This window comes from Clarias gariepinus, chromosome 8 (genome assembly GCF_024256425.1).
Source record: "Clarias gariepinus isolate MV-2021 ecotype Netherlands chromosome 8, CGAR_prim_01v2, whole genome shotgun sequence".
In the NCBI taxonomy this organism is placed as follows: Eukaryota; Metazoa; Chordata; class Actinopteri; order Siluriformes; family Clariidae; genus Clarias; species Clarias gariepinus.
Window position 1 is genome coordinate 493,844 of NC_071107.1, and position 21,026 is coordinate 514,869.

The following is a 21,026-nucleotide window of genomic DNA, read 5'->3' on the forward strand; positions in this document are numbered from 1 at the left end:
TTAAACAATGCACAAAATGCTTCCAATAACGTTTATTTCGACATGGGTTAACTTATCAATAGCATGCCATACATACACAAATATATAAATTAAATCACCAAACTGTCACTAATATTTTCATGTAACCTGTAGTGGCGGTGAAACAAACCGGGTATACAATCATAGTTGATTGACAAACAGCTGACAACATTCTTCGCTAGCTTCAGAAACAATGTGAAGCATGTCAGTTGTTGGGGTTGTATAGCACACTTATGGAATGAATATGATGAGATGAGAGAATAGAGGTTTAATACCCCTATCTCACCTACACGGTTTCGTAGGACTTTCATCATGATTCAGCGGGAGTTTTGGCGCTGTGATTACATAGAAAAATTAAACATGTTTAACATGCAGAAGCTCGCGGACCTTGCAGAACTTTGCGGAAAGTCGGGCGATCACTACTAACACCGCATCTCCACAACAAGCTAACTTTTTCAGTGTGATGTGTATCCCTCCATTTAAAACAATGCAAAACAAAAAAGTATAAATTAAAGACAAATTTGAGGTTCAACTAAACATTTTTTTAATGCATAAGTTATGTAAAGCTTAACTTAATTTATATCTGTTTATAAAATATAATTGTGAACATGAATTCTTGCTTAAAGAAATTAGGATATACAAAATATAAAACCAGAATCATACCAACTTTTATTTTTATTAAAATCTATAAAAACTCTACTGTAGATCTGCACAGAAAAATTCTTATTATAACAACATGCAAATATTGGTTATTTGACTAAAGGTAGAACCTCTAAAGCTCTAGGCCTTAACACTAAAACTTGCACTGTTGTAGTTACACACCCTGAAATCTTTAAAATAAAACTAAAAATGGGGAAATACTGGTTAAAATAAGATTCAGGAGAATTTGCCCATGAACCTGAGCTTGATGTAGGTGATGATGAGAAATATGATATTCATAATTATCAGGGCCATGTGATTCTGCCATAATCCCCATGTAGAATAGTCGATTCCTTGGGTCTGAAGGTATTGTTCCCCTGTGCAGCTGTGAGCACAAATTGATTTTCATATTCATTATAAATTAGTTTTGCATTGTTTTTAAGTGTATAAAATAATGAATCTGTTTTAGTGTAAAATTTTGTTTAAATGAAACACAAAAAACATTTCAAATTAGTTTAAGACATATTTGAGCTTGATTAGATTTAAGCTTAAATATGGAAATAAATCATGCCAGACTGAAAACTAATCACATCAAGGGAAAACCATGAAATTCAGCACATAGACAGTATTGCTTAGGGTAACGTTAAAACAAACTTTTACATTGCATTATGTTTCACATAAAAAAAAAAAATAGGCAGAACTGAATTGTATTTTTAAATAACCTGCATTTCAGTTTAATCAGTTTTACACAGTTGTTCTAAACTATAATACAACTATTAGCCATAAATCATGCATGGTGGTAAATTTGCATTTAGAGAAAAGAAAAAGCACATATTTCTAGATACTATTACTAAAATGTGATGAAGGTATTAATACTCTTTATCCTGGGATGTACAGTAGGAATGCTAGTATTGTGGCTTGCTAGAACATACAGTGGCAGGAAAACATATGTGAACCTTTTAGAATTGCATTGTTTTCTGTCCAAGATCAGATCAATTTGTCATTAAATGTGAAAAAAATTAAATGTCCTCTGATCTTCATCTAAGTCAAAAGTATTGAAAAAAAGGTGTCTAAAATGATGGAACAAAAATTTTTTTTATTGAGAACAACCATAAAAAACCTCATTGAGCCAGTGGAAAATGAATGGAATTCCTTGACTTAATGGCCTTTCAAAAAGCTAATTTGAGTTAGTTGTTAGCATACCTGGAGTCTTAAGAAAATGAGTTTGGAGATGTGGATTAGAGCTACTTTGACTGATAAAAACACCCAAACTTATTGAGTGAGAAAAAGAATATACGTCTGTGAGCCATGCCTCGCAAACAAGAGCTTTCAGAGGATCTACGATCAAGAATTAACATGAAGCTGGAAAGAGTTACAAAGTGATTTCAAAGACTTTAGAAATTCACCAGTCTACAGTTAGGCAAATGAAGACACTTTGGGACAAATGAGACTGTGTCTACTCTACTCTACCAAAGTGGGCGCCCAGTCAACATAACCTGAAGGGCACAACCAAGACTCAATGTGGTAATGAAATAACCCCGAGTGACAGCCAAAGATTTGAAAGCATTATTGGAACTGGCTAACATTTCGGTTCATGAGTCTACAGTACGTAAAACATTAAACATGCAGGGTGTCCACAACGGAAACATCTGTGGACTAAAGAGAACATGCCTGAAGTTTGCGAAAGCGCACATTGGCAAAATGTTTTTTGCTGAACTTTTTGAAAAAAACACAAAGCACTACATCTGACATAAAAAAGGTCACTGCATATCATTATGAAAACATCATCCAAACCATATAGTATGGTGGAGGAAACGTCATGATTTTATGCTTTTCATGATGATCTGCTTTGCTGCATCTGGGCCTGACCAGTTTGCATCCATAGAGGGGAAGATGCATCCCCAAGAGTATCAACAATTCTTCAGGATAATATGAGTGTTTGTATGTCAGCTGAAACTTTTTAGCTGAGTGATGACCCAAACACCAGAGCGTATTTGAGAGTGGCCAAGTCAGGGCCCAGACCTCAACCCAATAGAGATGCTGTGAAATGACTTAAAATAAGCCACACACATGAGAAAACAAAGATTATGAGTTAAAGCAGTTTTGCCAGAAAGAATGGGGTAAAATTACTCCTGAATGATGTGCAGGTCTGATCCACAGCCACAGGATGCACCTGGTTAAGGCTATTGCTGCCAATGTTATACCAGTTATTAATTCCAAGGGTTTACTTACTTTTTTCACTACCATTCTAAATGTTTAATGAGTGTGTTTAATAAAGACATGAAAGATAAAAGGTACTATTTTAGATTCATTATATTTGTCAATGCTCTCGACTTAGGTGAAGATCAGATCACATTTAATGATAAATTGCTGCAGAAAACCAAGAAATTCCAAAAGGTTGACATACTTTTCCTTGCTACTGTAAATAACAAAAGTCAAAGACCAACCGTCAATTTGATTTGATTCAATTTGGTGCAACATTCATATTTTAAAGGCTATAACAGCACTTAGTCTAATGGAAACTGACATTAATTACTGTGTAAGTGTGTAGCGCTGCCACATAACGTTTCTTTTTAAATATGTGGTTTTAGTATTAGCAGTCTAACTTAAAAAGGGTAGACTGCTATGCCCTAGTGGATTACTCTTTTTCTGGACTCTTACAACTAAGACCAAACAATCTCTCCCAGCCACGTACTCACTCACACAATAACAAACCGGACTTTGTACATTGCATTCCATACATACTTACACCCACACACAGTTATATATATATATATGTATATTTGTATATGTTTTGTAAATATTGATTTTGGTGCACCTGGGTTGTTTGTTTTCCACTTAATACACTTTGGGTTTTGTTTTAAATTGATGTCTAGCATCATCATTGTGTTCCGCTAAGCATATACAACACCGGAAGTAAATATTCATTAGCCAACCTTAAGATTAGCGATCCCGTATTAGTGTAACTAGGTTTTATATCATAGCCGAACGTTACAAGCGTGCTGTGTTTGTTTATGGTGTGGTGTGTGTAGTTTACGTACATGATTCCTTTAGTAGTGTTGGATATCAGTCCATCAGTGAGATTCCCACAAAACGTCAGTCCTACAAACTCATTGATCTCCAAAGCCTGTTAATACATACCACCAACGTTATGCTGCATGTCTTAATGCATGGGTCCAACATTTTTTGTTTTTGATTATATTCTTGAAATAACAATCTGGCAAACAAAGATTACAAAATAAGGACTGAAGTTTGTCCTGGAAGTTAGTTTGTAATGCTGCATTTGTCTTTGCAAATGTCACTTTACTAGAGAGTCAGGTACATTTTGTCAGAATACATGGCATGGTATGTGCCAAGCTATTACAAAAAGAGATTAGATTAGATTGGTGACTAACCAGCGGTGCATTTATTACTACAATCATATAATAAATAAATAAATAAACCATCTAGTAGAAGTTAATTTACAGTTAATTTTATTTAGAATAATATTCATGATTTTTATGTCATTTTAAAAAGTCTCATAGCTACACATATAATATATAGTTAAAAATGTGGTGTTTGAAAAGGCAAGTGAGAACAGCCAATCAGACTGCAGAGATTACTTTGAAATGCCAGGCTAAGATTTACTTTGTTCGCTTTTAAAAGCTACACTTGATGCTGCATGAAAACACCATTGGGAATGCTCTTTGCGCGACCGGTTATTGAAGCATGTATGTCAAACACGGCAAAAATTTGGCATATATAACCCCGGTCAGGTGACGTCATTTGACGTTAGGTGCACCTGAAGGTTATAAATAGACATAAACTGGAAATATCCTCAGATCTTTTTGTCTTCAAGGACCGCATTGTGTGTGTGTGTGTGTGTGTCTTTTTTTTTGAAATACTGCGCTGCAGTTAAAAAAAAAAAAAGCAGAAAGCAAAAGTGAAAATGGTGCTAGTAAAAAGATGTTTACCTCCATGCGAGGGACTTCTTGATCATGATGATCGCCATGCTTTCTGCGCTAAGTGTTTGGGGGATGAGCTCGCTCTCCTCGGACTCAAGGGAAAATGCGAGCACTGTGATCTCCTCTCAATCAGAGTGCTTTGTGCCCGGCTCGCAGTTTTTAAAGGGGAATCGTGAGCCACAGCTCACTCCTGAGAAACGCATGTCGATCTGGTGGAAGCAGATCGGGCTCGCCTTTTACTCTCGCACTCTTGCCGGATCGGGAGACTCTTGCATCCCCTTCTCAAGCGCGCTTCGGCGCTCCTTCCAATCGGGCGGAAGAGACCTCTTCTCTTGCTTCTGCTTAAAAAAAAAAACCACCCTACGCGAACTAGACGTCAGGTTTCTGTCGGGTGGCCAGGACAACTGGTGTTTCGGGGAACAGTGGTTTCCAGCGAAATGTTAGGTGTTCGGTTGCCTCCTGGCATGTTTCAGGACGCCAAACAGCTAACCCCCCCCCCCCCCCCCCACACACACACACACATAATTTAGCCAAAGTATCAAAATTGTGCCCCTTTCAGAGAAAGCGTCGAAGCTACTGCCAGGTATACCTCCTTGGGTTCAAAGGACCATAGAGAGGCTATAGAATTCAGTTTGCTTATCGTCCTCCGCTTTTCAACGCCATGATCTCCACTTCCGTAAAACAGGAATGAGCGCATCTCTTGACACAAGAATTGCAGACTTTGCTGGGAAAAGGGGCCATAGAACATGTTCCCCTGCCAGACAGACAGTCAGGCTACTATAGCCGGTATTTCTTGGTTCCCAAGAAAAACTGGGGGTTGCGACCAATTCTAGATCTTCGCGGGTTGAACCGCTATCTCGGAAAATACAACTTCAAAATGTTGACACTCAAGATAATTGTTTCTTAAATTCAACCAGTAGATTGGTTTGTGACAATCAATCTAAAGGATGCATATTTTCATATAGAAATATTGCCACAACACAGGAGGTTGTGAAGCTTACCAGGTTCCTTCTGTTTGGCCTAGCCTTGTCACCCCGCACATATACAAAATGCATGGATGCAGCTCTGGTTCCTATACGACTCCAGGGCATCTGTATTTTAAATTACATAGATGACTGGCTGATCTTGGCTCAGGTTTAGAAGCTAGCGCTTCGACATCAGGATGTCGTCCTAGCTCATCTCAAATATTGAGACTTAAGAAAAGCATTCTCTCTCCTGCTCAGAGGACAACGTATTTGGGGGTCATATGGATTTGATCATAATGCAGGCACAACTGCAACTCTCATGCACATATTAAATCCATTTTAAACACCCTAAAGAACATCAAGCTAGGTCAGAAAGTGACTGTTTGTTATTTTCAGAGAATCCTAGGTCTAATGGTAGCTGCATCCACAGTGATACCCTTGGGCCTTCTGCACATAAGACCCTTTAAGTTGTGGCTGAGAGCCAGGGGATTTCATCCAAGGGCCAATCTCTTACATAAATCGCCAGAGCAGATTGTGTTCGAAGAGATTAGAAGAGATGCTGGTCTTCCAGCCAATGTAATAAAATTATTCTTTGTGCTAGGGCTCCCTCTAGTAGAAGAACTTATGCCCACAGATGGAATGGTTTTGAAAATTAGTGTATGGCAAACCATGTAGACCCAGTCCACTGCCAGATTGTTTCAGTGCTGAGGTTTTTCAGTGAGAGTTTCTGCAGGAGAAACTGTCCTCGGGCATATGTCCTAGCACTCTTAGAACTTAGGTGGCCACCATTTTGGCTTGCCATGTTCTGATTGATGCGGTTTGTCTGGGAAAGCAACCTTTAGTTGCCCGCTTTATTCGTGGAGCTAAACGGTTGAGGCTGCCCACTAGAACGACAGTCCCTCTATGGCGCAAGTCGGAGCAGCTTTTCATATGCTATGGGAGCCACAACCCGGGGGAGATATCTGGCTGCCACTAGATAAACAATGTCACATTGGGGGTGAAGGATGCTATTGCCCTAGCCTACGAGGTGCGTGGTCACACTTTACCTCTAGGAGTTAGGGCCCATTCAACTAGGGGGCTTGCATCATTAATGGCTTTGGCTAAAGCTGTCCCCTTGCAGCAAGTGTGTGATGTGGCAGGTTGGTCCTCTCTGCACACATTTGTCAGATTTTACAGTTTGGATGTCCATGCTACTCCAGGCTCACAGGTCAGCATTCCAGAGTCAGGTCTAGACCACTTTGGTAATTGTGCGCACCCCAACACAACCCTGGGGGTCCATACACTTTTCAATGTGGCGGCATTGGTATTCTCGTTCCCAATAGCGTTTTCACGCAGCATCAAGTGTAGCTTTTGAAAGGGAATGTCTCGGGTTACTTGACTGTAACCCTGTTCCTTGAAAAAGCAGGAACGAGATGCTGCGCTCCAATTCCGCACTGTATGTGTGACTGGTCGTCCTTTCAGACAAAAATTTACCTGAGGATGTTTCCTGTTCATGTCTATTTATAACCTCCAGGTGCACCTAATCAAATGACGTCACCTGACCGAGGTTATACAGTATATGCCAAATTTTTGGTGTGTTTGACACACATGCTTCAACAACCGGTCATGCAAAGAGCGTTCTCAATAGCGTTTTCATGCAGCATCTCGTTCCCGTTTTTTCAGGGAACAGGGTTACAGTCAAGTAACCCGAGACGCTCTCTTAAATATAACTTCGATTAACAAGTATGTTTATCTCTATTCTGTCTTCCTTTAAGAAAGACAGTAATATGATGTTTTTACATTACATTTTAACATGTAAGTAAGCATTGTAAGGTTTTTTTATATTCATTTTGTATTTACCGATGTAGGAAACTGAAAATCCAGTGAACATGTTTAATACATCTCAAACATAAAACAAGGTTGTGTTGAAGTAATCAAACCCAAAGTATATCCACGTCATAGAAGTTGACACAAAGCAAATGGAAAGTCTGTTTTTAAACTTATGTCAAGTACAAATTAAACTGATTTATTTCATAAATTTTCATTTAGTATATATTGCTAACAAATGTTTTTAGAAAATGACTATATTTACAACAGTACCTCAGCATACAAATTTAATCTGTTCCAAAGGCAAGTCCTTAAGGCCTATTGCAAAACGCATGTAAATGCAGATAATCACTTTCTGGACATTGCACATTTGCGCATACACATTTAATTTATGGACATTTCCATTTATTTCCATTATTATTTCTACTTAAACTGCTATTTTGTCTTTTGTACATATACGTTTTTATATTTCTTATATATTTCTCTTTGATATGTTTAAATTTTTTTTTATATTTTGTTCTATAATCTTACAGTTTCAACTATTTTTTTTTTTTAATTTCTTGTTAACTGTTTCTAAATTTTTAAGGTTCACGGGCAGTCGTATAAGCATTTCACTGCATATCATACTGGAGATGACTGTGTATGTGACAAATAAAATTTTAATAAAATTAAAAAATTTGAATTTTTTTATTTGAACTTAATCCATTCCAGTCACCCAAAATATTACTTATTTCCAACACTATAATCATATTTTTCATATACAAACAATTAAAACATTTAAAAAAAATACATATAAATGAAGTAAAGTATGTTAATGACATTAATAGACATTAAACCTTAATTAACCTTAGTTTATGATTCCTCTTGGCACTGGCTGCTTTAAAGAATGAAACTGAAATTGGCTCCCTTTTCTTCTTGCTACTTTCCTTGCTAACATTCTTGTGACCCATGGTGCTATGTCTTTACAAAATCTTACAGAAAAATGCAAAAAAAAAAAAAAAAGGAAACTCACTTTGCTTAGCTTTCCACTGACGCAAACATGTTTTGAACAGCTTCTGGACATGCTCGCAACCAGATGTAGGAGCAACTAGAAGAATGCCAGACCGGCTTAGCTGCTCATATGCCAAAAAGTGCTTGGTATACTGAAATAATTAGTATGCTGAAGTACAGTAAAAATTGGATTAACTCTATTGTTCTATTTTTCGTACACTTCAGCAAACCTAGACTTGCATGATCCTATTGGCAGTTCATTGGTTGTCCTTTCTTGGACAAATTTGGGTCGGTACTAACCACTGCAAGCTAGGAACACTAAAAACACCCTGCATTTTGGAAATGCTTTGACGCAACAATGTAGTCCACTACTTCTCCATTTTTCAGCTTTCACCACATTGAGAACTGACAGGTGCATATATAAGAAGATAATCACTGTTATTCACTTTACGTGTCAATGATTTTAATGCTAGGAATGATTGCTATATGTAGCATTGGTGTAGTGTTCTTTGTTGCTGAGAGTGACTGTTACCGTGAATCCATAATGAGGGATGCTCAGGTACTTAATCCAGGCAATCCAGGACATGACACTTTCCAGATTAACCAGCAGACCAGAGAAGATCTAAAATAACCAGTTTCTTATAGTTAGACAACTACTTTCTATAAACAGCTCAACATTAAAGGTTTTAATAAGCATGCTAATTTGTGTGTGGCTTCTGTTTTTATATTTTATGTTTAAACCTTTATTGATTCTATGTCATTCCTGTTGTCCAGCATTTTACACAAGTATGTCATGTAACTTTTGTTTGTACTGTATGCTTCAAATGGTCATTAATTAAAACTACAAGGCTAATGTCTTTTTGTTTACACTACTGGATGTTTGCTTTTCTTCAAGATTGATAAATTATTTCTCAATTAACATGCTTGTAAAGTAGGCTTGTTTTTAGAGTCATTCATATGCAGTTAAGTAAACTGTACTGTAGGAATCTGCATTGTCTGGCTCACTCAGTAATATATTTTGTATATCTGTGTGTATTAAAAACTGTATATCTCACAAACACTTTGCAAACCTTAAAGCTACATCTTCTGCCTTTTTGCTGATTAACATGTTTAACTTACCACCATAAGGAGAAGAGTAATGTTGACTGAGACATTTGCAATAGCTACGACAGACTGACCAGCAGAGATGGCCAGGGCCATAGCTGTAGATGTGTACGCTGTTAGCATTACAGTCAACATGAATGTGAAGAATGCTGCTGGTGTGAGTTTAAATCCTAGACATGCACACACACACACACACACACACACACACACACACAATATATATATACAGTGGTGTGAAAAACTATTTGCCCCCTTCCTGATTTCTTATACTTTTGCATGTTTGTCACACAAAATGTTTCTGATCATCAAACACATTTAACTATTAGTCAAAGATAACACAAGTAAACTCAAAATGCAGTTTTTAAATGATGGTTTTTATTATTTAGGGAGAAAAAAAATCCAAACCTACATGGCCCTGTGTGAAAAAGTAATTGCCCCCTAACCCTAATAACTGGTTGGGCCACCCTTAGCAGCAATAACTGCAATCAAGCGTTTGCGATAACTTGCAACGAGTATTTTACAGCGCTCTGGAGGAATTTTGGCCCACTCATCTTTGCAGAATTGGTGTAATTCAGCTTTATTTAAGGGTTTTCTAGCATGAACCGCCTTTTTAAGGTCATGCCACAACATCTCAATAGGATTCAGGTCAGGACTTGGACTAGGCCACTCCAAAGTCTTCATTTTGTTTTTCTTCAGCCATTCAGAGGTGGATTTGCTGGTGTGTTTTGGGTCATTGTCCTGCTGCAGCACCCAAGATCGCTTCAGCTTAAGTTGACGAACAGATGGCCGGACATTCTCCCTCAGGATTTTTTGGTAGACAGTAGAATTCATGGTTCCATCTATCACAGCAAGCCTTCCAGGTCCTGAAGCAGCAAAACAACCCCAGACCATCACACTACCACCACCATATTTTACTGTTGGTATGATGATCTTTTTTCTGAAATGCTGTGTTACTTTTACGCCAGATGTAACGGGACACGCACCTTCCAAAAAGTTCAACTTTTGTCTCGTCGGTCCACAAGGTATTTTCCCAAAAGTCTTGGCAATCATTGAGATGTTTTTTAGCAAAATTGAGACGAGCCTTAATGTTCTTTTTGCTTAAAAGTGGTTTGCACCTTGGAAATCTGCCATGCAGGCCGTTTTTGCCCAGTCTCTTTCTTATGGTGGAGTCGTGAACACTGACCTTAATTGAGGCAAGTGAGGCCTGCAGTTCTTTAGATGTTGTCCTGGGGTCTTTTGTGGCCTCTCGGATGAGTTGTCTCTGCGCTCTTGGGGTAATTTTGGTCGGCCGGCCACTCCTGGGAAGGTTCACCACTTGCAGCTCTTTAGATGTTGTCCTGGGGTCTTTTGTGGCCTCTCGGATGAGTTGTCTCTGCGCTCTTGGGGTAATTTTGGTCGGCCGGCCACTCCTGAGAAGGTTCACCACTGTTCCATGTTTTTGCCATTTGTGGATAATGGCTCTCACTGTGGTTCGCTGGAGTCCCAAAGCTTTTGAGGTGCTTTTGGTCTACTTCTCTGTGTCAGGTAGCTCCTATTTAAGTGATTTCTTGATTGAAACAGGTGTGGCAGTAATCAGGCCTGGGGGTGACTACAGAAATTGAACTCAGGTGTGATAAACCACAGTTAAGTTATTTTTTAACAAGGGGGGCAATCACTTTTTCACACAGGGCCATGTAGGTTTGGATTTTTTTTCTCCCTAAATAATAAAAACCATCATTTAAAAACTGCATTTTGTGTTCAATTATGTTATCTTTGACTAATAGTTAACGGTTTTTGATGAGCAGAAACATTTAAGTGTGACAAACATGCAAAAGAATAAGAAGGGGGCAAATAGTTTTTCACACCACTATATATATATATATATACTGTATATATATTCAATATATACATTTAATATACATTTAATATACATAAAGTATATAGGTTCCACATTTTAAAAATGTCCAACATGATAATGTTATTATCATGTTCCCAATCAAAACTTACCAATCATAAAGTAAAATATACAGATGAAAACCCCAGCAGGAATCGTGCGCAGAGTGATTACATCAGACAGGATCTTAGACAGGAAGTACACAGACACTCTGTAGTAGCCACTGATGTATTCATGCCTGCACGAAGGTGAACATGGCAAGAAAAGTGAACATGGTAGAATTGTGTCATAGTTAGATAAATGATAACTGAAACATGACAATACATGTGCAGAAAAACTGCCAAAGGGTAATGAATGTAAAACGTACATAAAGAGCTTCCTCTCAGTGATGAAAAGATTAGCAGCTGACACCGAACTGAAACAGTGATTGCTCGTGATGAAGAACAGAGCTCCTAATCTGAAAGCAAAACCTCATACATCAATGACAAATGAAATGGTCCTTGAAGTTCAAGAGCCAGAGCCAGTGGATCTCACTATGATATATCTATATGAATAAAAGAAAGGTTTTATCTGTACATTGGTCAGAACTTGCTCCTTCAGTAATATTTTGTATGTCTGTCCAGACAATTTTGTCACAGCTTCATGCAAAACTGGCTGGAAAGAATTTGATGAAACCTTATTAGTCCTTTTGTATTTGCCTGAAGGTAAATCTGTGCCATGAATTGAAATCAAAACATTGGGTAGAAGGAATGTTATGAGTAGTTTTGTGCAAAATTATGTCACCGCATCTAGTCCTTATTTTGGACAAATATAGTGCTTTTCCCTTAAGGTGGGTGTGGCTATACGTGACACAATAGAGCCAATCAATGCGATAGTTTACCATGTATGTATGTATGCGAAAGACACAGAAATAACAGTAATGCACCTATAAGGTGCCCAAATCCTTTAAAAAAAGGCAAGTAAACTATGAAAACAAAATCTTCAAAGATAAATGAACAGATTATTGTATGTTTATTCTTTTTGCAAAAAGTTTAAAACCAGTGTGTCTCATATGTTCTGAACCTATGGTTTAAATAAAAAAGCAGCAATGTGAAGCACCACAATGAGATAAAACATGTGTCGTTAGGTGAGGCCTGATGTGAGGACATGTAAAATATCTGAACTTAGAGCACATTGTTATTCACTAAAATCAAAATGTTGAGTAAAAACAATGATATGAACAGTTATGTGCTGGATTTAATAATCTTATTAAAAATAATCTACTAATAGCCTAATTACCCAACGTAAACGGACATCTGCACCAATAGATATTAATTAGAAAAGCTAAACTAAATACTTTTAGTTCATATTTTTACCTCTAAATTAACAAAAAGAAGTACAGTTAAACCTTGGATTGCAAGCATAATTTGTTCTGGAAGTGTGCTTGTATATCAAAGCACTCTTATATCAAAGTGAATTTTCCCATGAGAAATAATAGGAAAGAATGCAAAAATATTCACATAAAGATAGTTAATACAAAATGCAAAGTAAAAATATAACAAATTTACCTGCACTTTATCTTTGAAAAGAATCCTGGCCGTGTTTCCGTTAGTGTGCATGTGTTGGACAACTTTTACACTGGATCTTTTACACTGGGAACACTGGAACTGGTTTTTTAACAAGGAATGTCTCTAATGACACTTGCTTTTGCTTTACGTGCGCACACACACGTGGTCACAATGTTATAGTAAACAGTACATGCGCGCACGGATGTTGCCTATACTCGTGACGCACGTACACTGAGATTGAGTGTGGGAGACGATTACCCACAATCCCACAGCGCATGCAAGAGGGAAGAACCATTGGCTCAGTTGTGATCAGATGGCACTCAGCAGACAAAGTGCATGCGTACTTCTCGTATTTCAAGACCCAATTATCAAGTTAAAATTTATTTAAAACACTCGCAGACCAAGTTACTTACAATCCAAGATTCCACTGAATAACTGTGTAAGATACTTAACCTTACAAAATTTTTTTCTTTGTATTAATAAGTTAGACAGAGAGTTCTGCTGTTCAGAAAGACAGGCAGACATGTACGTGGGCTTCAACCTCAAATAATATCACTGATCACATTTAAGCTGATTAGATTTTTTTTAGCTTTTAGACTTTTAACAACTTCTACAAACTCTTTACCCATCTATGACAGGTAGGCTAGTATAATATAAAATAACCTACATTATGCAGTAATGTGCAGTCTATATGTGTATACTACAGTCAATTTACAGTCATTTTTCCTAGTCTTGCAAAAAAAAATTGCCACTATTACTATGAGTAACTTTATTTTTTATAACGTTGTAGTCTAACCAGGTTGTTGAGGATTGGGGGGCCAGTAGGAAATTTAGGCCCCTGTTGTAGACAATGTTCAATTTTCACTTCACAGATTTTGTTTCACGGGTTCCAGTCAAACTCCCAGATGCTGGATCACCTTGGAATCATTGTTGCTTAAGGCGCCAGTGTAGTGAGTGAGGCTGATTGCAGTCAGCATGCCCTCACTTACCTGTTCTGTATGCCGCTTTGGTTGTCTTTCACTCCAAACATAACGGCGCCAGCAATGAGTGCCAAGAAAGTGGACACTAACAACTGTAATGTGTGCACAGGTCAAAGTCAAGCCTCACTATTCAATTTGCATGACAATCAGACATTCCAATCATTAAATAAAGTCCTAGGAATAGATTTGCAGTGAAGCAAATGCACAATTTTCATTCTTATAAAGTGTTTCGTAGTGTGAGAATAATAAATTCTCTGTATATTATGACTAGATAATAAGTAGGGTGGCTCTTTCTAGCATTGTCCAGTTATTTATTCTTTCTTTCTCTGGCATGTATTGTATCTCTCATAGCTTGGAGCTCAATCAGCTGGGACTTTTAGCTGAGAGTTAATAACATTACTGTATAAGGTGAGATTTCTGTCAAAAATTTGGTGGCTGATGCATATATTATGTCCCTGGGGACAATTCTTAATGTTTTTATGTAACACAAAATGCTAAATTTGTAAGACCTGCCCAATGAATGTATTTATAATTGCAATTCTCATTAAAGAAAATGGAATTTGAAATGGGTATGCATTGATTAATATGATAATAAAACTATGTCCATTCATACTGTAATATATTGGTGATTGGTGAATAGACTCCTATCTGATTATTAATTAATAATTTATTATTAATTTCTCTTCTGTTTATGTTATACATATTACCATTTAGAGTAAACAAAATATTCTTCAGGCTGTCTTTTCTACCCTTATTTAAGTTTTTTTCTAGTCATTCTTGCTTAAAAATTGTGGTCTAGATACTATTAAAAAACTTTAGTATGCCCCCAAAATCCACAAGCAACTCTGAATTTGGCCCCAATTGTTCATTGATCATGAACTAAATAACATTTTGAATGTCCAAACCTGTGCAATGGAGGTTTGAGGGCTAAGCACCAAATTCCGAATAGTCCGCTTAGCGAGCCAGTGTAGTTGGTGAAAGAAACCGGTGTTGTAGGTGATGGTGCGGAGCTTGGGTTTGGTGCTGTACTCTTTTCCCCTCATGATTTGCTCCAGTTCAGCCTTGGTTTCCTGAGCATATTTGCTTTTCCTGTATTCCTCCACCAGATGCTCTTCAGTGCTTTGCCTTGGTCCTCCAGACTCTTTAATCCCTATTATAGAATCATGCCAGATTATGAGAGGACATATTGGCTCCTAAATCCATCAATAATCTAGTTGACACACTAAGAGGGCCATTTTGATTCCAAAATAAGAAGCCAAAGCATTTTCCAAATTTCCTGAAAGTCACCTGATTATTACTTTGCACATTTTTGAAAATGTTGTGATATATTAAAATTAAGCTTTTCAGAAGACACAGAGGACAAATCAGGCTATAATAGAAAATTATCAAAATTGAAATGAATAGATTATATTGTCTATAGAAAAATCATTGCTAATGGCACAACAATCTACTTTTTTTTACATGCTTACTAAACATTTAATTTAAGTAAAAAGGCAGTGTGCAGTTATGACAAGCTATGGTTTTCAGTGATTGGCCATTGGCTAGAGCAAGTTGAACCTATTCAACAGATTTGTTAGTAGCAAAAGCAAAATAAAGTTGTTAAAAAGGACAAAATAGTTTCTGCATCTATCGAAAACTCACACGGTAACACTGTATGGAATATGTCAAATAGAAATACTCTAACTGTACAGTACCTGTACATAAACAGCACTGGAGTAATGATGTTTATACAATTTTACAATACAAGATTTTGCTGTGACCTCAGTAACCTAATTGCTCAAGCATTTTGGATTTAGTTCCGAAGGTTTCTAAAACCTGACATTAAAACAATAAAGACTGAGAAACTCAAAGTAGTCGTGTCACAAACTTGAGTATGATTTAAGATATCATACGGTTAGTGTGTGACAAAAACTCATGGTTAATGGTGCTGTGGCCCTAAACAATCTAGTGTTCTGTAGTTGCAACGTCTCACTGGAGATACTGTAAGCACCTGCAACATATAAATGAACAAATACCTTCTGCATTCTGCAGTCTGGCCAATGTCGCAGCTATGGCGTCTCGATTAATGACATCCAGGAAGAAATCTGCTGGGTTGTTATGGTCCTCACACACATAACCTGGAACACCATATTAAAATTAAACATAAAACTGACAAAATCCAATACTGTGCTAAATATAACTGCTGTAAAATTAATCAATTATAGTAAAAGCAGAAATGAATATAAACTGACTGTAAAATGTCACCAAAGCTTACATACTATAATGGAAAGTCAGAATGGAATATACTGTATAAAGGCTCAATGGTTGATTTGTTTATTTTTATACATGCAGAATTTGTGCAGCTCTCATATGTCATTTATAAAGCTTGCAGTTTTCAAAACTTTACATAGTAGAAAATGTTTTTTTTTGTCTCCATATATGTTTTGCAGTCCAGGTGTATTTTTGCATGTACCAATGTTGGCGAAGTAGTTTAGTGCATCATCAGCTGGTCCATGATAGACTTGTTTGCCACTGACCAGCAGTGTGAGGTTATCAAACAGCTGGTAGATGGAGTAGCGCGGCTGGTGGATAGACATGATTATGGTACGTCCATTGTTGCCCATTCTATAGACAAGAAAAGATAACACTACCTGCATAACTAAACACAATTAGGTACTAATTCTTCATTTATGATATTTGTCATAAACAGCTTTATCCAGAATGACATACATTTATCTCAGTTAAGGGTCTTGCTTAAGGATTTTGATAATCATTATCATAATTGTGATGATTTTCTTATATCTCAATGTTGTATTCCTCTTATAGCCCAAATATTTGGAATTTATTCTTGCAGACTTTTATCCAAATAACATCTGAGACAGGATACACTAAGTTGAGAGGATACACTTTCTCAAGGATCCCACAGTGGCACATTGGTGGTGGCTGGACTTTCAATTAGATTCGCCCAGTTGACTTAGCCACTAAGCCTCTACTGCACTGAAATTACTCAAATTACAGTATAATAGATATAATATTTTCCATCAGTTTTTCTCAAAAGGTAATAGGACACATAATGTAGTTTCTCATGTTACTTTTCAGACTTGTCAAGTCCTCTGGCCTGAACACTTTCCACAAATCAAAAACATTAAAGTCAGCATGCCCACTGACCGTTTGAGCAGCAGTAGAACAGAGTTGGCGGTGCTGGCATCCAGGCCTGTGGTGGGTTCATCCAGGAACAGTACAGAGGGATCAATGATCATCTCCATGCCAATGCTGGTCCTCTTTCGTTCACCTCCAGAGATGCCACGAATCAGCTGAGTGCCCACCTGATTCCCCACCAAATGCACAGTGTATTCTGTGTAAGCTCTTTTTGTGAATGATAAGTGTTAGTAATTTTGAAATTTTGCTTAAAAGTACCTTTTTGTCTGCCACTTTACTGAGGCCTAACTCTGAAATGAGGTGATTAACTCTGGCATCCTTTTCCTTTTGTTTTACAGAGGATGAAAGACGAAGTGCAGCCGAGAAGCAAAGATTCTCCCGCACAGTCAGAGTGCCCATCACAATGTCATCCTATCACAAAAAAAATTACATACAACAATAGTACAAGTCCATCTTTAATGTACCGAAAAAAATATACATTAGCAAGTGAAAATGCTTCATATACATAGAATGTAGTCTAATGTACTGTATATGGTATTTCTCATTATACTTCCAAGATGTTAAATTCTCTAATCTGATTGGCTAGAAGGTATTGACTTAAGTTTCTGTAAAAGCAGCTAAGACATCTTGTTTAACTTTAATGTCATAATAAAGAGTAGTTGATCAATTTAACGCTTTTTAATATATTTCCTAAAGTATTTTTCTGTACTTGTACTACGTAGCCAGAGAGGCATTTGTAATTAGATGGCTGTGGAGCTCCATCAATCAGGACTTCACCAGAGAGACCTGAGGGGTTCTTCCTTGCTGCAAGCACATCCAAAAACCTGAAAATGACATGACAGCAATTCACTAATTTAAAAATACTTGCGGATAAAGTTAAATTATGTTTCCTAGATGCAATCATTCATCCAAGCATATCTACTCAGCTAAAGTTGAAGAAGAGATTTATAGTGGTACTCACGAAGATTTGCCACCTCCCGAGGGGCCCAATATGGCATTTAAGCCAGGTTTCATAATCCCGCTGTGGAGAAACAGTTCAGCATCATTTACCTTAAGTGCTGTAGTGGCAGGGACATGTCAACTAATTTAAAGTTGCTTTTTTAATTTTATATTACATTTCCTGAGGCCAATGTGTGTGACTAATTGCACAGAGTTGTCCACAAACTTTTTCTAATCATACAGCAATTGAACTTGAAGTGTGGGCAGAGTGAAAAGTAACAGAGATAAAAATGACTGTGATGGGTTGTGCAATTATTTGTGCACTGTGTTGTAAACACATGGCCCGAGCAGACCCCATGGCCATTACAGCAAGGGCTTTGCACCTGTTTGATTACAGTGTGGATTGACATTTAACACTTATGTTTACATCACAGTATACACCAATCAGCCATAGCTTTAAAACCATCAACATTATAACCACCTAGGTTTTGGGTTCTCTTTGTGCTACTGGAGTGTCTCCGGCCCCTCAGGGTTTGGCTCCACAGAGCCTCTAATGTGTGCTGTGGTATCTGGTACTGGGACGTTAGCAACAGACTCTTTGAGTGCTGTGAGTTGTGGGGTTTGGCATCTGTGGATCATACGTGTTTGTCCAGTGCCTCCTATAGGTGCTTGATTAGATTTGGATCTGCCAATATTGGGGGCCGGTCAACAACCTTAAACTTAAGCTGCTAAGCCCTGTGTATGATAGGCTGTGATGTGCTGAGTGTTCTGATACCCTTTGGTCATGGCCAGTATTGACATTATTTGGTGATTTGTGCTACTTTGTCTTTTCTGTGGGATCAGCTTTTGGCAAATATATCGGCTTGGTGGCCCATAATCCTGTCACCAGTTTACTGGTAAATAACTGATAATGTTAATCAACTCACCTTGTGGTTGTGTTAGTGCTATGGCTGATTGGTGTATAGTGTAATAAATGCTCACTTACAACCTCTTTTGCCTACTTTTTTTAAATGCTTAATCAGAAATAGCACAAGAAAAAGATTAGACTCACTTGAGGTCCACCAAAATGTCCCTGGTGACACTCTTCTTTTTACAGGACCTACTCTTTATTGTCAAACTGTACTTGATGTTGTGGAAGCTCACAGTGGCTCCATGCTGACGTATAACCGGATCTTTGGTAATGACTTTTTGTCCACATTCTTTTCCATTATAGTCCATATCCTTAATCATGTTACTGTTGAGATAATTGTTTTGACCATTAAGCTTTTAAAGATTTCTCTTTACACATGTACATAATAAATGTAGTGGTTAATGGATACGATAATCAAGTATCATAGTAGAAACCGGGTTTTTCAGATGAGTGTGTAGGTTTTGCACAACCTTAGAACGAAATGAAACTGACAGCAATTCATTTTACCCTAAAAGAAGTTTTTTGTTAGGTTTTAAAGATTCATTGTCACAAGTAACAAAAATGGCCAAAGACAGTCAAGTGAAGCATTTTAAGATTTTAAGATATTAATAAGATTTTAAGATATTAATAAGATTGAATAAGAAGCAAATAAAAAGCAAAAAGTTACATAATAAAAGAAGCTATGCATTGTGTAAAGACTATGGGAAAATTAATGAATACTCGATTGACTTCTTGACCTGAAAACCAACCTGGACAGGTTAGGATAAAGCAGTGTCAATATCAGGCCACCAGCCGGGGCAACACCATGGATGTTGTATAATAACATGTTGGACGCAAACTACAATCCCCAGAGTTTTAAAAACTGATCTCAACCAATGTTAAAGTATAAGTAGAACTCTAATTTGACTCAGATTTGACCAAGTGCGTTTTATGTCTATTGCCTTACTGTGAATAAACTCTGTCATTAACTTTTGGGAGAGGTTATTGTCTGACCTTGTTCATACAGCTTGACAGTGTGTGGTTTGTTTGCTTAGATTATGTATGGGATAATGGAAGGTTTTTACCTGCACACGTATCCTCCTGTCACCTGTTTATCATTTAAATGTTTAAGTGATGTTCCTCTATTCATGTCAGGAAATAGCAGTTACCAGAGCATACACACTAATTGGAACATTTGGGTACCAAAACAAACCCTTTATGTTTACTGTTCATGTTTTAGTAAAGCTAATGATTTCATCATCTAGCATTAACAGACATTTGCACAATGCATGCTTCTGTAGCATATAACTATGGCTAATTTGACTATGCAATAGAATATCCCCTTTTGGGAGCTTCAAGAAAAACCTATTTCCCCCCAAAATATGCAATACAGGCTGTTAAAAAAATGTTTAAAAAGCCCAAAATATTATGTTAGTTTGTTTTGGTTATTTTATTGGGAATTTTGTTTCGGAAACTGTCAGGGTTTTTTGGCAGGGTCATTAATTTGACGATATTGCTCACTCTCTCATGCATTTCTTCATGTGTTTCTGCTTTAATCGGACTATTCTTTGCTACTGCATATAAGCCCCAACTTTTTTGTTAGGATCGTGTCTTGTTTCTGATGTACTAAACCTATTTTTATTTAGGTTTTTATTCTTATTTTGACATTCTCTTTTGTTTGGTTTATGATTATGTCTACTGATAGAATGCGTCTGCACTCAAACCATGCGTTGCCTGCCTTTATGACAGAATTCAAGACAGTTAGCCAGTATGTCAACGAAGCATATCATCAACAAAGGTCTGAGGGTGCCGAGCAATGCCAACAAGGGTGCTTTATCCAGCAGAAAGCAGCACGGATCACTATTATTGATGGGACAATCATTGATTATAGTTAAAGGTCAGTCTACTGCGCATTTCAAGTTATATATTATGAAAAATGTCAATTTACAATTTATGACACTAATGATTTTAATTGTTTAAAATTACCTGGCAGACCCATACCTTTGTAGCAGAAATGTACATGCACACTGATAACTGCACATGCTAAGAAGAAGGTCTGGGTAACTGGGAAATAAAAGAGTTAATTTGTACTGAATTTACTGTTATTTTGAAAGATACCAACTACTAATTGTTTGGTCTCAGTGGGACTGCAGAAGCTTCATCAGTCTCAGCTAACCTTTGGAATAGATTTTTG

At 37.3% G+C, this 21,026-nt stretch overlaps 1 protein-coding gene across 1 annotated transcript; it reads right to left on the reverse strand.

Moving 5' to 3' along the window:
- Nucleotides 1-894: 894 nt before the first annotated feature.
- Nucleotides 895-19,173, reverse strand: LOC128528813 (broad substrate specificity ATP-binding cassette transporter ABCG2-like). The gene is made up of 15 exons (XM_053501962.1): nt 18,995-19,173; nt 17,966-18,025; nt 17,714-17,828; nt 17,263-17,415; nt 17,014-17,171; nt 16,319-16,470; nt 15,882-15,983; nt 14,772-15,016; nt 13,876-13,958; nt 11,707-11,796; nt 11,453-11,577; nt 9,482-9,636; nt 8,895-8,984; nt 3,699-3,784; nt 895-1,042 (listed from the first exon to the last, which is right to left on the reverse strand). The coding sequence occupies exons 1-15, from the start codon at nt 19,171-19,173 to the stop codon at nt 895-897; spliced, it is 1,941 nt and encodes a 646-aa protein (XP_053357937.1).
- Between the last annotated feature and the right edge of the window lie 1,853 nt (nt 19,174-21,026).